The 15,004-nt window shown below is 42.1% G+C and overlaps 1 protein-coding gene across 1 annotated transcript; it reads right to left on the bottom strand.

Annotated features, from left to right (window-relative positions):
- Positions 1–606: 606 nt before the first annotated feature.
- On the bottom strand, positions 607–4,231 carry LOC102572386 (rho GTPase-activating protein 24). Its single transcript, XM_006263539.4, has 2 exons — positions 3,463–4,231; positions 607–1,532 (listed from the first exon to the last, which is right to left on the bottom strand). The coding sequence occupies exons 1-2, from the start codon at positions 3,765–3,767 to the stop codon at positions 1,295–1,297; spliced, it is 543 nt and encodes a 180-aa protein (XP_006263601.3). The 5' UTR covers positions 3,768–4,231; the 3' UTR covers positions 607–1,294.
- Between the last annotated feature and the right edge of the window lie 10,773 nt (positions 4,232–15,004).

The following is a 15,004-nucleotide window of genomic DNA, read 5'->3' as shown; positions in this document are numbered from 1 at the left end:
GTAAGTAGGATTGTGGGTTCCAGCGTTCAGCAAAGTATAAGCACATGTTTTAGGTGAAACACAATTCTGTTACTATTCAGGAAAATGCTTCAAGTGTGAACAAAATGACATGTTTTGCTTAGGGACCATAATGAGCAACTCGGGATCTGTGCTTCTTAAAGTACTTGTCTGTCAGTAAGAACTGTATTTCCATTGGTTCAATATGGACATGGTATAAATGATTTGAGAGCTGAACAGAAGACACCAATAGATCTTTGTATTTTACCAAGTAGGTTAATTAGTTGACTGAATGTATTTTTGTAAATTAGGAAGGAGGCTTGTTTTATATGATCCACATTTCCTTAAGAAAACATACAAATGATGTTACAAAGGGAGAATTTGCTCTCTCCCCACTGTTACCAATTTATCAAAAAGAGGTGGGAAGTTTTTTCCTCCACTTCTGAATGGAGAATTAGATTTGTGTTACCTGGCTTCAGTGGAGGTGGAGGAATGCAAACAGTGTCTGCACTGCAGTATAGGAGTCCAACTTTGCTATTATTTGGTAGCTACCATGTGCTTTTGTATTCACTTCTCCCTTTTGGCTAAGATGAACAAACAGACAATCACAATGATTATTAGTGTTTATTGATTATACTCTAATAAAACAGGGTCTGAGTTATCTTTGTGTTCAAGACTCACATATTGTATTGATTGTTTTGGTTTTCCATTGGGAAAATACAAGCGTTAGAAGTCTTCAGAGACATTAATTTAAATTGATTTTGTTTACTCACTAATTAATGATGATTCAAAGAACTGGAGAAACTACTCGCAATTTATAAATGCAGCTATAATAAGGCTGTCTTGTCAGCTGCTTCAGAGGGAGACAAATAGATAGACTGAAATGTCATCAGCTCTTTTCTGCCGTAGCTCAAATGATAAAGATTTTTTTTTCAATTTAATGTGGTAGTAACTTTTATTAGTGTGCCACCTTAATTGCAGTTTTGGATTGTCTTGAACACATATAACATGTTTTAAAAAATGGATATTTTTGGATGAGTGGGCAATTGGAATTGAATTATTTTTAACACTGACTTTCAAATTGCAATGTACGTTGTTGAAAGAGGAACTATTTGTTGAAAGAGGAGCTAGCTTTGCTAGCTTATTTATAAAATACTAAGATTATATCATCTCTTGGATAAATAGTTGAATTTGTTACTTTGTATTATCAAACTTATTTTTGCTGTTGGGACCCTCATTATTGCATTGAAAGGGGAATAATTGTAATCAAATGTCAACTCTGGTCCCGTTCGTTGTTTTAGAAACTTTGAATAATTCGTTCCGTCTTCTTTACTTCATTTGTTAATTCCCCAAATGTGTCGAAGAACTCCTCCATCTCCCGCTGGAGCATTTCATTTCTTTTCTCTGCATCTTCCCTGGCTCTCTCTGCATTTCGCATTTTAATCTCCACCAGGCTGTACCACTTCCGTTGCTGCCTGAGTTTTGAAAGAAGATCCTTAATCTCCAACTGCAGCTCTTTGTTCCGCTGCTCCAAGCTGTTTGAAAGACAGACATTGTAATTTAGAGTACTCTTTTCCTGTCTCTCTTTCCTGATAAAGCCATTTTTTAAAACCAGTTTTCAGCACGTGGTACTATAAATAGAAGTACGTGGAGAGGCACTTGGTGTCCCCAAAGAAGGCTGTGTTATATCACCCTTTGATGCCTTGCTAATGTTCTTTCCCATGTGGACAGGTCATTGTTCTCATGATCTATCCCGTTTCTGCAGCCCAGGGCATTAATGTTCTGCTCACAAGTTGTGTGTCCGGTTCATTTTGAAAGATAAATGGCATTCTCACTTTTGTATTCTAATCCTCATATGTCCTGAAGAGTGACATAAAAAGCACTCTCATACATCATCAACGCGAGCGGCTCAAATTCTTGAATTTATACCATAAATGCCGTTCCACTAATAAAAGTTGTCAGGGTGGGGTTATAAGGCAGACTACATTTATCACAAAGAGCTTATATACAAACCACTCCACAGCAGATTGCAGTGGAACACAGGTAGTCAAGACCCTAGCACGCCCTGTCTGTCTAAGGCTGAAAAAAATATTTGGGAAGGAACTAGAAACCAAAATGTATTTTTCAGATTTTTGAGTGTTTAAAGTAGCAGAAAGGCTGCATGGTTAAACTCTGTTGTTTTTTGTGTTTCCTGCTATGTAGCTGGAAACCACAATGTTTAACATGCAAGGCTTCTGCAGTTGAATGCTAGCGGTATATCAGTTCAACAGCAATTCGGCAGTTTCGAGGAGAGCATATGGGAATATCGGTTTGAAACTGCAAGGAAGATTTTTGGCAGAACATAATTGAGATAAAAAAAAAATGAGAAACACGTCCCTTATTTTCCCACCAATCCCTTATTTCTTCTGTAAATTACACTACTTAAAAGCTTGGGTGCGCGAGGCCTGTAACATTCATCCAAGCTGTCATCTTTTTTTAATTGTTATAATTAAACCTACACAAAACAGGGCAACATTTTCTATCTTTTAACTGCTACTAGTTCTGTCTTTAATCTGAAGTACGGAGTCTGGCAAAAACGTCATGTTGGGTTGTCCTTTTGGAGCAGGCAGGAAATTCAGTAAGAAGGAATAAATGAAGAGCTCCTTAAAAAGTGGGACTGTCCTGTGCAAATCAGAAACATCCAAAAAATCTTCAGTGTTGAGCTGCTTATACCTGTTCCCTTAACTTTTAGGGCACATACATATCCCCATGTGCAATTTATTAAAACTAATATGCCATTTGGGTAACGTACTGCCTGACCTCTTAGATACAAAATGCTCCCTTATTCTAACTATTATATGTTAGCAGACGAGCACTATTATGTAGCTGCCTACATGTGGAACAAGGAGCTGGGAGCTGCTGTGTTCATGTGTCAGGTCTGCCTTCGACACACGAAACAGCCTAGCACAAATTATTTCTTTATTCAGTTTCCATGCCTGAAAATTGAAGACCATTCTTGCCAGCCTCTTTGGGCTACTATGGAGATTAATATTTTAATGATTGTAAATCACTTTGTCGGTGCTTAGTATTGGTACTAGTCCAAAGCCAGCACGTCTCTTCCCAAAGTCCTGAGCCTACCACCACTCAGAGCGACAGCAAAAAATCAACAGTAGACTTCACAGTTTTTCAAACAAAGTACAAATGTTTTGAAACTTTTAATCTGCTCCACCAACAGTGGTTTCTGTTAACTTTAAATAAAGCACATTAAAATAAATAACCCTTGTGGTGGTGAGTCAAACCCCACTCCCTTGTAAATACTGGGAGAAACATTCATAGAAACATTCATAGTGAAACTTATGGGCCGTCATTATTTCTATTAATTACAGTAGTTTGAAGGACCCCAGGCAGGTATCTGGAGTGGTAGGCAATGTACAAATGAGCAGGTAGTCCTTGCCCTGAAAAGCTCATGATATTAAGAATCTTTACCTTGTAATTTTAGATTCATAGTCTGCCTTCTGTCTGGACATCTGCTTCTTTAGTTTGGCAAAGTGATGCTGCAATGAGGATGAATTTGCTGGAAAATCATCGGCAGGGAAAGAGATGTCACCACTGTTGTCCATGGGGGTATATCCCAAGTTTTCCTGGAACCCTAAAACACTGGCTGTGGCTGTGTTAGTTTCTTGAGACTCTTCCAGGCAGGTAGGCCTAACTAAATACCTTGAAGCTGGGTTTTCTTCAAACATAATTTCACACAAGGAGCGAGTCCAGGAACCCTGCCCAGTGCTATTCATGCCCTAAGGGTTTTGCAGAAGAGCCTGTTCTGTTTCTGTTATATAAGAGAACTTGTTTTCTTGCATCTGCTTCTCTCTTACCCTGGACTGTGAGAGTTTTCGTCCTCGCCACAGCTGTTTGAAGCTTTTCAAATACTTGGAAATAGTCCATTTTGTTGGAGCCTGGATCTTGTTTCAGTCTCCAGTTTTGTTGTTATGTGGAATGGGTGACGCCTAATGTTGGTGTGCCAGTCTACCGTGTACTGGCATTATTGTGGGGGCTCCTTCCTATTCCCAAGAGCCACCACCTCTCTACTACCATATGTCTTTTCAGTACAGTTTGACTTATATCTGTGACCAACTCATTGTATAGATGTCCATGATTTTATTAGTTACTGTCTTCTGTGAAACATTTTCTGTGGTGGTAGCCATGGCTATTAGTCATTCAGGATGGAAGAGGATAACTGGTGCATATTCTCCAAGTACAAGGCTCTTTGTGTTTCACTTAGCACAGATTATGGAAGAGACGTTAAATCTGTTTTGGATGCACTATATGTAGCCAGTCTGGCGTGAGAAAAATTGCATGAATGGAAAAGAGCTTGCTGTGCTCTCTTATCATTACTGACATCAGCTGTTGCACATTTTAAAGGAAGCAGAGGGCAACAGTTAAAATGAAGCTATCCAGTTTCTTCCATGCTTTTGTTTCAAGGACAAGAACTTGGAGGTTAAGGAGATAAATGTACATAGATAAAAAAAAACAAAAAAAACCCCCTTAAGTTTCGGTTGGAAAAATTAATTCAGACGGATAAACTAGAAATAAGTGTTTATTTTAGTTGCCTCTCTTCAAGTAAGTAAAACAGCTTCCTATTATAGATTACCAGAAATAATGAGTGCAGCAAATTAAAGAGTAAGAATCCCTAGTAATTATAGTTAAAATATATTTGTTAAAATGCACAAAAACAGGTTAAAAATTATTGGGAAAGTCTTTTCCTTAGCACTGGTACAAGAGACAGAATACAGCTGGCACCCGGTTCAACTACCATTTTTGTATGTGTTCTGGTTTTCTTGCAGAAATGTCACCTGTCCATCCTTAGTGCTTCTTTCGAATAGTTTGATTATCGTAACTGTCCACCAGACTCGGAGCTTGGGGTTTAAAATCCTTCTGAAAATGAAGCGCACACATAGTAAGGACTACCTCCCATGCTTTAAAAAAATCTTGTGGGCCTTTTTGGAACCTCTCCCTAAGTAGGTTGGACTCCTGTTTCACTGCCTTGCTTTTAATAAGGATCTGACAAATGGGCTATCTTCAGATGTCTAGGCCATTCTGGTTGGTTTGGTCTGGCTTGGTGGGATCTGAATACAATTCCCAGACCCCAGTGGGGCAAATTTCTGAACTCACTAGTTTTTCTCTGAGTTATCCTTATTCACTTAAATAAATAACATGCTATTATTCATCCTGTTATACTCACAGCTGTGAGAGGTGCCTTGCAAAAAACATGGAAAGGCCATAGGAACTCTTGAAAGCTTTACCTCAAGCCTCCTCTGTAGGAAGGGACCCCTCAGGCTTGAACACGCAGATTGAATGTTCAGTAAATCTGAAGAAGAGGTTTATGAGAGTTTTATAAGAAGAATCGAGATGAAGGCAAATGTTGTGTACACATGTACTAACTTTCTGACAGTTAAGCTGGCTTAACTTTTTAAAGTCAACTTAACTGTCAGAGCGTACACACGTATGTGGAGCAGAGTTGACTTAGAAGCGGTACAAGATAATACACTGCTGAAGTGGGTTATCTTGAAGTCAACTTAGCTCACAAGATAGCCGCCACCGTGTCAAGGGGCTGTATGTGGGTATGCTCCAATGTGACTTAAGTCAACTTAATTAAGTTGTCTTATTTTAAGTTGACTTAGTAGGTGTGTACACACCCAAAGGTGTTAGCACACCTTTTAAAGGTAAGAAACTCTGCTGCTTGAATGGACCAAAGGAGTCCATCTCTACTGAATAGATAAAAACAACTGCTAAACAAAAACCTTATAACATACTGTCATGGCACTGTTTCACACGCACGTTCTGTGTTTCATAAATGTCTGATGAGTTAAGTTCTCTATCTATATGGTCAATCTGTTTCTTTCTCCCCATCAGAGCGAGCAGGAAACAACTGTAAAGATCCCCAGCTGTTGCTCACAAATGTGAAAAGCCTGCCTTTTTCCATTCAAATATAGAATTTCCTGTCAAGGCATTCTTCTAGCGGACTGTCTTGGCAAAACTGCAGCATTCTCCAGAGCTGGGAGGAAGTGGGTCCAGAATGAGCAGCCACTAGAGACTGAAGTATGAAAAACCATCTCAAATCTCCCACATCTTGGGTAACTCATGCTCAGAAGAGTTGCAGAGGTGACGCTTCTATGCTAAAAGAGCGGGGTGCGTTTGCAGACTTCTGAGCGTGGCGGTACCGTAGGGACTGAGCTCAGTCTAGTGTTACAATGAAAGTGCTGCTGATGGATGTTGTGGACATCGTACCTGTGGTGGTAAGTGGAAAATAAAAATAAAGCTATATTATCAAGCTCCAAAACGTTTTACAAAGCTGAAGTTTTGTTGGAGCGTTTTCTGGCATAAGGACCTCTCCGAGGCTTTTTCAGATTCAGTGGGTCAGTTCAGATTCAGTTGAGAAGAGCTCCTTTCCTTTTTAAGAGCTTCTGGGAGAACTTGGAAATCAAATGAGTTTAGTCATGCTGGATGGGCTCCAGACACAAGGATGTGGTCTTTGGCCTGAATAACTTAAAAACAAAGGACCCCAATGGCATTAGACATGCATCTCGTCTGACAATGTGCTCGCAGTGCCTGACTCAGTGAACACATCTGACTTGGTGGCATTTTTAACTCAACGATCCATTTTTTAGTGCATGTTGCACGGGTTAAAGAACCTCCCCCCTGCTTGCTGCCACCCCGAGCTAGCCCGTTCAAAAGCTATTTCTGAGTGCATCAGTCCACTGGGAAAGGATGATAGGGAAGAAAGGAAGACTGGTTAGTCACATCTGTCATTCCTTTTTCGCAAGCCACAGAGGACACTCTGGTTTGTTAAGGATAATCCTGTTTCATTTTGCATGTCTAAACAGTATGTACGCAGTCACGAGACTGTAGGGTTGGGCACCCGCCTACACAAGTTTTACGAGGGTTTTTTGCCTGGTAGTGAAATAGGATCAGACCTACTGGAAGTAAAATGGACAGGGAGGAGGACCTCTCTCCTCTTAAGCCAACCTCCTCCTGCACCTGACGCCTGGTAGTCATGTTTTTCTAGGCAGAGCACAGTCCTCTTGAGTGTGCCCACTGAGCACGTGGGGCTTGTGCGCAGAGTTGAATTGTAGTGTACATACATGAATGTGAAAAGTGGCTGGGTACGTGCCATTTAGGCACATGCAAGGAAATGGGATTCAATCTTTAGTATGCCCTGGCAATTAGTTCAGTGTCTCTGATGGAAGAACAGCTTTCCAGTAAGTGAGGGCAGCAGTGACTGCAAACCTGACAAAAAGCAGACGCTGCTGCTGTACCTTATCATAAGATCGGCCCTGTCTGCGTTCAACCCATGGCTGATCTTATCTCCAGCTGTTGCTCATTTCCAGTGATTCAAACGAAGGTGTAAAACCACCACAATTGTCAATTGTGCAACAACATGACCAGTGGGAAATAGCTGCCTAACCTCAAGCATTTGGTGATCTGGCTGTTTGCCCAGTTATTCCTTCTTTTTTCCTTTAGCTAGTACCACTGGGGAGGATATCCTTGTTTCTCACATAAATGTGTAATACTTTTGAATCCTGCTCAGTCGTTCGCCCCAGTATTGTCTTGTAACCATGAGTTCCCTCAGCTCTTTGTGTGGTTGTGAACAAACAGTTTATACAAAGGTGTCTTTCCCATCTCTCATGCACAAGCATGCCCTCAGTCTTCAACCTTTTCAATAACCGTACCAAGCACATCAGATTCTTATAAACCAGAGTTGCTAGAAAACTGCTGCCTGTGTCTTTCTGGTTTCACAAAAAGTTAGAACCAAAACCTTCTACTTAATCAGTTTGAGAGGTTTGAGTGACATGCTCAGAGTTTTGTCTGTTATAAATATGGTAGAAACCAAAGGAGGAAAACCAATTTATGGTCTATTCCAGCGTTCCACATACAGTGGATTATATGTATACAACGTCATACATTGCTGGGACAAAGACTGGATTCTGTGAGGTCGGTGATCTTTCCCCCCGCTAGGTGATGTTTGGAAATGTACATACAAGAATTCTGACCATCCCGTGGCCCCAAGGACCACTGTCTCCATCATAAGAATCCCTACCATCATGGGCTTTAACTAGGGTTTTTACCAGTCAGGAAAGGACCAGCAAGGATTGAACTGGAATTAATTAAGAAAGATCGTTTCTGACCCCTAGAAGTAGTTTATCTAGATTAAGATTGGTGGGGAAGCATGCTGTGCTGGACTCGCACTGTAGACAGACAACACTTCAGAGCTGCCACATTATGTCAGTGTTATATTCACCCCCTGGATTTTAAACTAATTGCTAACAAAATTTATCTGGGAAATCGCTGAGGATTCTTTTGAAGGGAAAATTTGAACCAAATAATTTCCTATTCTGGGGTATACACATACATTGCAAACTGTCTGCATGTGCATATTTCAGGAAACGCACCCATCCACATACACAAGTGACTCCCCGAGAGTTCAGAAATCAAGGGCACCTGTACACACCACAGGTTTTAATCCTCATTAAATGAGAGAGGTTTATAAAATTTAAATGTGTTTATTTTGGAGCATCGCATCAGCGTTTGCACGTACTAGGCTTTTGAAAGAATTAAGCTTTGGGGTGTTGCGTCAGTGTTTGCATGCTCTAGGTTTTTGAATGAATTAAGTCCAGTCTCTGGCCAGCACTGCCCTCCTGGCCCAGGGCCCCTCACCCTGTGCCTGTGCTGCAGGGAGCTGGCAAACCTCACAAGAAAAAAAAAAAAGCGGAACTAATTTGAAAGCAATTTGAAGGGGTGAACTACAAAAAAGCTGCAGCCATCTGGTGGACAAAGAGGTTCATTACTCGGCTTTGAGTGCCTTTGTGTTTTCATGCAACAAATCCATGGACGTGATGCTTTAATTCCCGATGAGCCAAACTAAGCTACATCCAAGGAGTTTTAGTTTAATGCGCCAGAAAGACTTTTAAAGCATCTGGAAATCCTGCTCATGCAAACAGTCTTGCAGTTGCGGCACAAGAAAGGGTGAATAACGTGGCGTGTACAAAGGCCCCTGGGGCCACAAAATTGGTCTTTAAAGTGGCTTAAATGCTCTTTTGCACTGTTTGCACGTTCAGTGGCATATTCCACTTTAATGGTGTTGCTGTTTGCACGCTTGATGGTGTATTCTGCTTTAAATGTCTTTGGTACGTAGCAAGATAAAACACTTGCGAGGTGTTTTTAGTTTGCTACCTAACAAAGTGCAACAGTGCACGGGGCGCTGGAAGCTGACATGCATGGGGCTTGGCAGGCCCTGTGCAGCTCAGGAGCTGCGGGATCCGGCAGTAGCCCATGCAGGCAGGCTCCACTGAAGGGGGGAAAAAGAAGGGGTTGAGCCTGATTTTTTTTTTTTTTTTTTCCCCACTTCCCAGAGCCTGCCTGCCTGAGCTGTGCTGGGGCCTGGTGCTTCCCTCCATGGCTGTGGCACCCCCTGAGACTACCTGGGCTGGGTGTCAGCAGGTGGGTGCTGCCTGGGGTGGCCCCCACGCAGCAAGTGGTGTTGGGATACCCTCCATTGCAGTCAGTTTTTATCTTGGAAGAAAACTGCAGTAGAAACTCCCCCCCACAATGGCCTTTTCTGAGAAAGAGAGCGAGTGGAAAAGGTTGTTTGCATTGGTTTCCTACCAAATTAAAGATCAGTGATGGAAATCAGTGTATATTTTTGTACCCAGGGGCAGAGGAAGAAAGTTGTTCTGAACCATCCGTTTGCAAGAGCCTGCCGTGTTTTGAGAAATTGTTTCTTATTTTTGGCCTAATTGCACATCCTTTGGATGGAACACATCATTCGTGGAATGACCTCTTCCTGGAATCTGAGATGCTGCCCTGTGTGGTTGAAACTTAACATGCTTGAAATAGTTTCTGCAGAGGCGTTGTAGGATTTGTTTTCCTAATTCTGATCTCATACCAGTTCCTTGCTCTGGCATCTCTCTTGTCGTCTCTAAAAGAGAAAAAGATCATACAGTGCAACCCAGTCACGTCTTCTAGAGACAAATTGTGGTGTAAACAGACAAAGGCATGGGATTTGCAGGAAGAGCTGCTGGCTAGCCAGGGCAGGGGTTGCAAGCGAAGGCTGAGATGGTTGTGTGCAGCCACCTGATCCTACTGCTGTGATTACGGGAGGCAACTTCTTTTGCTGAGATGCTAGTGCCAGTTCGGTCCCTTCTGCCTGGCTGACCGTGGTTGTCAGTAGCGGCTCTTCTTACGTGGTGCTGAAAACAGTCTGGCTGCAAATGAGGAGGAGACCCCAGCCACTTTCAACACAATTTACAAAACCTGTGATAGCTCCCACTCCCTCCCCCCCCCCCCCCCCAGGCTCAGTGGATTTCTGGGACAGCCGTGTTGGCAATGGTTATGTCTGGCCTGCATGCAGCCAAATCATTTTCAGCTTCTGCTGGCAGCAAGAATATGTACAGTGGGTGGGAGCGGGGCCACGTAATGACTACCCGCCACGGTCAGTTCTGCCAGCTTGCCTAGGTTTGACAGACCCCGAGAGGGCTGCATCTGTGCCCAGGGCATAGGATGGGGTGTCTGGTTTGGTTGCAGTGGAAGAAACGTCTGGGTGCTGGAAGACTGCCATTGCTAGTTGGCAGCTTCTAATTGTATATGCGACGGCGGAGGCTGGGTTAAATCAAAGTGATTTAAATTGTCAACTGGAATCGTGTTTTGTCTCTTTCATTATTTCTCCTAAATCAAACCTGATCTTCCCTGGTGGGTAACTATTAACGTGTTTTCAACTAAATGTAGCGTGCATACTCAATTTGTCAGCTCTTTTTGGTTGCCAGGATGTTACACTATATCGATACACATTTACTCAGCATAGAGCATTATGTGTTTATTCAGGTTCCTAATGTTTATATTGCTTTATGTTAGAAAATAGCTAAAGATGCGTTTCTTATTGGTGATAAACTTTTTCTTTGTGATATGCCAGGCTGCATTTGGGTGGTAACTGGAATTCAATGAAAAAGGTAGAAAGAACAACATTTTAGAATTGATTGATTGATTGATTTTTTTTACTTAGTTTAAAAACTACTTTAAGTATGCTGGATATAGAATGAAAAAAGTACATTAAAATTCATTTTAAAAGGATATGTTAAGCTTAGTGAATTGAGGTTATGGTTGTTACTAGTTACCAGGGCCTTTCATATTTTAGAAGTAACAGATCTCCTACTCTTGTCTCTAGGTTTTCCTCCTAAACCGGCAAAGGAAAATAGCTTTCTTGCTTTTTTAATTCCAGACTGGATTCATACATTTGGGTGAACCACGCATTGAACTAAACTAGCTGAATACATTGGAGTGAGGAAGATAGTCTCCATATACTCTTGACAAAGCCGGGCTAGCACGTTAACAAGCCCTTCTTCCGCGTGTCTGTCCAATGACTTCCATCAGCTCAGAGGTTTGATTTCTTTAAATATTTGGCAACAAGCATGTATTCCTCAATGCATTTTTTTTATTTAGAGTAAATATTTTAATAGAATATAGTAAATTTAGGTCTCAGCATAGACTGTCAGAATTTTCAAAAGGGTTTATCTTTAAAAAAAAAAAAAAAAGTATGCTATTTGAATTTTTAAAATCAGATTTTTTTTAAAAAAAATCTACCCTGTTTGGTGCTTGCAGAGCATGTCTCTGGGCAGAGGAGTAAGGAGATGGATTATTAGATGTCACATTTTCCATTTCTTACCATTGCCCGTGTGTTAGGAATGCTCTGTTCAGCCCAATCTTTACTGATTCGTGACATAACACCATTTACCTATTAATATGGATTATCCCACTGAAATGGCACCTAGGATGGTATTATTCAACAGTGTGGCCTTGCTCACATGCCTATAACTAGAAATGCAACTCGAGAGCCCAGAAGCCCTGACTGCCCTCCTCTCTTTCTGCCCTGTGCCGTCCCAGCTGTAGGGGCAGGGTTGGCGGTGGTCTTATGTAGAGGTTAGAGAATGGTTTGGATGGGGATGATCCTGCCTCGGGCGAGGGCTTGGACTAGATGAGCTCTGGAGGTCCCTTCTACCCCTAGTTCTCTATGACAGCAGCAATTTTTTTGTGGCCAGCAGAGTACAAACATGTTTAACTAAATGCCCGCTAGATGTCATAGTTGTGTTTTTAAATTTCAGTTGATCCACATGGAAACTTCCCATGAAGAGAAATTGGGGAATTTCTCCAAGTCCCATAGTCATTTGCGATAGGCATTTCACAAAGCAGACTTATGGGGCAAATTGCTACTTACTCAAAACTAATGCTGTAGGAGCAGGGAGGCAGAGAGAAATCTCATAATCAGACGTTTGCTCCTTGCAGAAGGCATTGTGTGCTACATCCTTAACAGAAGGACAAGGAGCTTGAGATGAGACTTTGTTTGAAATGGGGGGCTTTGCACAGCTCTGAGAGCCACTTCTATAGGAATGAAAGGAGCTGGAAGGAAGCTTGGGTAGATGCAGAAGGCGTGTCCGGGAAGGGCTGTGCAATATGTGCTTTTTCCATCTCTGCCTTACTTCATCCAGCCTAGTTGTGCAGGCTCATATGAAATAAGGAACCCAAACCAATCGCTTCTGTTAGTTAGTTGCTGCGGTTTTTCCCTTCCCCTGCCCTTTCCTTCCCCTTCTTTTATTTCTGAAGCATTCTTTTAAGAAAACACGAAGTTAAGAGGGAGAATAGCTGCTGGCGAAGTCCTCTCCAGCAGATGCAGAAGACAACGAAGCAAAGATCTGCATCGCTAGCACGTTTAGTCCTGTCGGCCTCCACTTTTATCCATAATATAATATCCAAAATTCTGCTGACATGTCCTTAGCCATAGGGTCCTCTGAATAATTCAAGTGGTGATCTGGGGTTTTATGCGTTTGTTCCTTAATTCACATTTCTTTTGCCGCGGTCTCTTTCCAGTGGTTCTGTGTCTGGACATACATGGTTGAAGTGGGACTTTTGCTGCCTTTGCCCATCCATGCCAATCCACCTTTTTCCATGCTGGGACATCTTCCCTTTATAGCTGCTTCCTTCTCACTCCTTTGCATCTGAGAATCTCTATCTTTTATTCACACTGTGGTGCAACTGTCTGCCCACCATCCTGATGCACAGAAAAGTAAGTGTTATTCTCAACCTTTTTAGACTCAAGGGACCCCTTGTTAGACTCAAGGCACCGCTCAGAAAATGCCAACTCTTAATTTTCACATGTTTTTGGACTAAAAAAAAAGAGCAGAGCAATTATTCTGATGCAGAGGACTCAGAAGACAACAAGACAGAATGTTTTTTAACTCTACTCATTCCTGTTTGAAATGTCTGACTTTATCATGTGAATAATGTTTGTACACCTAAAAGTGCTAACATTGCATGGCACCCTGCAGCACCCTGGATCTCATGGATCCAAGGATCTCAAAGTACCCCAGGGTGCTACAGCACCTTGTTTGAGAATCGCTGTTCTAAGATGACTTTTCATTTGGGGCGTTCAACAGTGTGTCTCCTGGGCAGATAGGGATAATTAAGCATAATATTCCTCTCTATTCACTTTTCAAAAATCTTGATATTTTTCTTGGAAAAAGATGCACAGGAGTAATGGATAATTTTGCAAGCTTATAGAATATATTTTTACAAACCTCCCAAATTTAACTGCTGTAGCTATGCAGCCACTGCATTACCATCAAAAGTTGATCCAAACTGCAGTTAGTGATAACCACCCCAGACACAGAGAAATGTCCCGTTTCCTATCCACAGCTGCCAAGAGGGAAACCTTTGCTATACTCGGTTCCTGTTGCAGCTCCTGTTCTTCTGGCCAGATGTCCAAGTTTCCTCGCATTTGTTCACTCTCCTACACTTAGGCTCATGCACTTGCTAACTGAGATCCTCAGTGAAGCATCATTCTCCGAATGTCTGATGGACATTGCTTTCCTAGTCTCTGATCTAGTGAAACACCTTTTTTAAGGTACCGCCTATACAATCTATTGCCCCTAATGAAACCAGGAGGGGGAAGATTAGGGTCTTTGAAATCTGTACATTTACCATTTAAATAGTATAAAAAGCACTCTGGATTTTACAGACATCCAAACTTGGTTCTTTTTCTTCAGATTGTCTTTCACTCTACCTCCTGTTTTCCAATGGAGCCCCCAGGGTAGTGATTGCCTTTCTACACCTAGGCAGCTATGATCATTACAGTTCAACTGCAGGAGGGGCAGGAGGACCGAAAATGAGGATATGTGGTGGGTTGCCTGCAACAGCAGAGAGCTGGACATGGTGGCTAGGGAGCAGTTCCTTCCAGTCTTGTGACCCGAACAGTAGCATGTGGGTACCCAAACGCTCGTCCTCACTCTGTAGAACCAGTGGCAGCTGCTGCAGTACCCGGCTAATGGCAGCTGTTATAAGAGAGTGACTTTATCCTCAGGACAACGCCTCATTGTAATCTTCCAGCGTCAGTTTTGCGAGAGAGGAAGAGCAGAGGATGCTGTCACTTTCACCGTCTGAACCGTTATTCATAAATGAGATGCTTTCTATAAACTGCAATGTCTGGTGTGCATGTGGTGGTGAATGGAAAGTCATCTCGGTCCCATCCATCACGCAGAGATGATAATGAATCTGAGCTGCAACACGTGCAACTTGCACATTGTGCTTTAACAAAAGGATCCTTGCTAATTATCTGTGGACGAGAGGCCCAAGGTCAGCCTCTGTTCTTCGTTTTGTGGGTATTTGACTCAAACAGTGGTTGCTTGTTTGTCTTACAGAAGGCTCAGCTTCTGGATTTCCTGCTTTTTGGGACTGATCGTTTTGTAAGATTGACGCAATGGACATCAAATAGTTGCTCCTGTTTTGGCTTGGTTTTGTGGAATAGCTGCTGCTGCTAACAGTGGAAGAAAGCAGTCCAGAGCTGCAGCACTACTGTTCTTGTGTTCGTTTCACCGGAGACACTTTAATTAGACTTCCACTTCGCTTCCATTTGAAACAGTGGAATTTCAGAAACCTTCAGCAGTGGCCAAGCTGCATCTGCAGTAGTCAGCGCTGAGAGTTATTCCAA

Source organism: Alligator mississippiensis, chromosome 9 (genome assembly GCF_030867095.1).
Source record: "Alligator mississippiensis isolate rAllMis1 chromosome 9, rAllMis1, whole genome shotgun sequence".
NCBI classification, from domain to species: domain Eukaryota; kingdom Metazoa; phylum Chordata; order Crocodylia; family Alligatoridae; genus Alligator; species Alligator mississippiensis.
The sequence above is the reverse complement of the archived record's forward strand: the minus strand, read 5'-3'. Positions and strand labels throughout refer to the sequence as shown.

Excerpts from the sequence above, each read along its gene's own strand:
- LOC102572386 (XM_006263539.4), bottom strand. The coding sequence starts at position 3,767 with ATGAATAGCACTGGGCAGGGTTCCTGGACTCGCTCCTTGTGTGAAATT. Across the intron at positions 1,533-3,462 it reads TATGAATCTAAAATTACAAG|CTTGGAGCAGCGGAACAAAG; the intron begins GTAAAGATTCTT and ends TCTTTCAAACAG.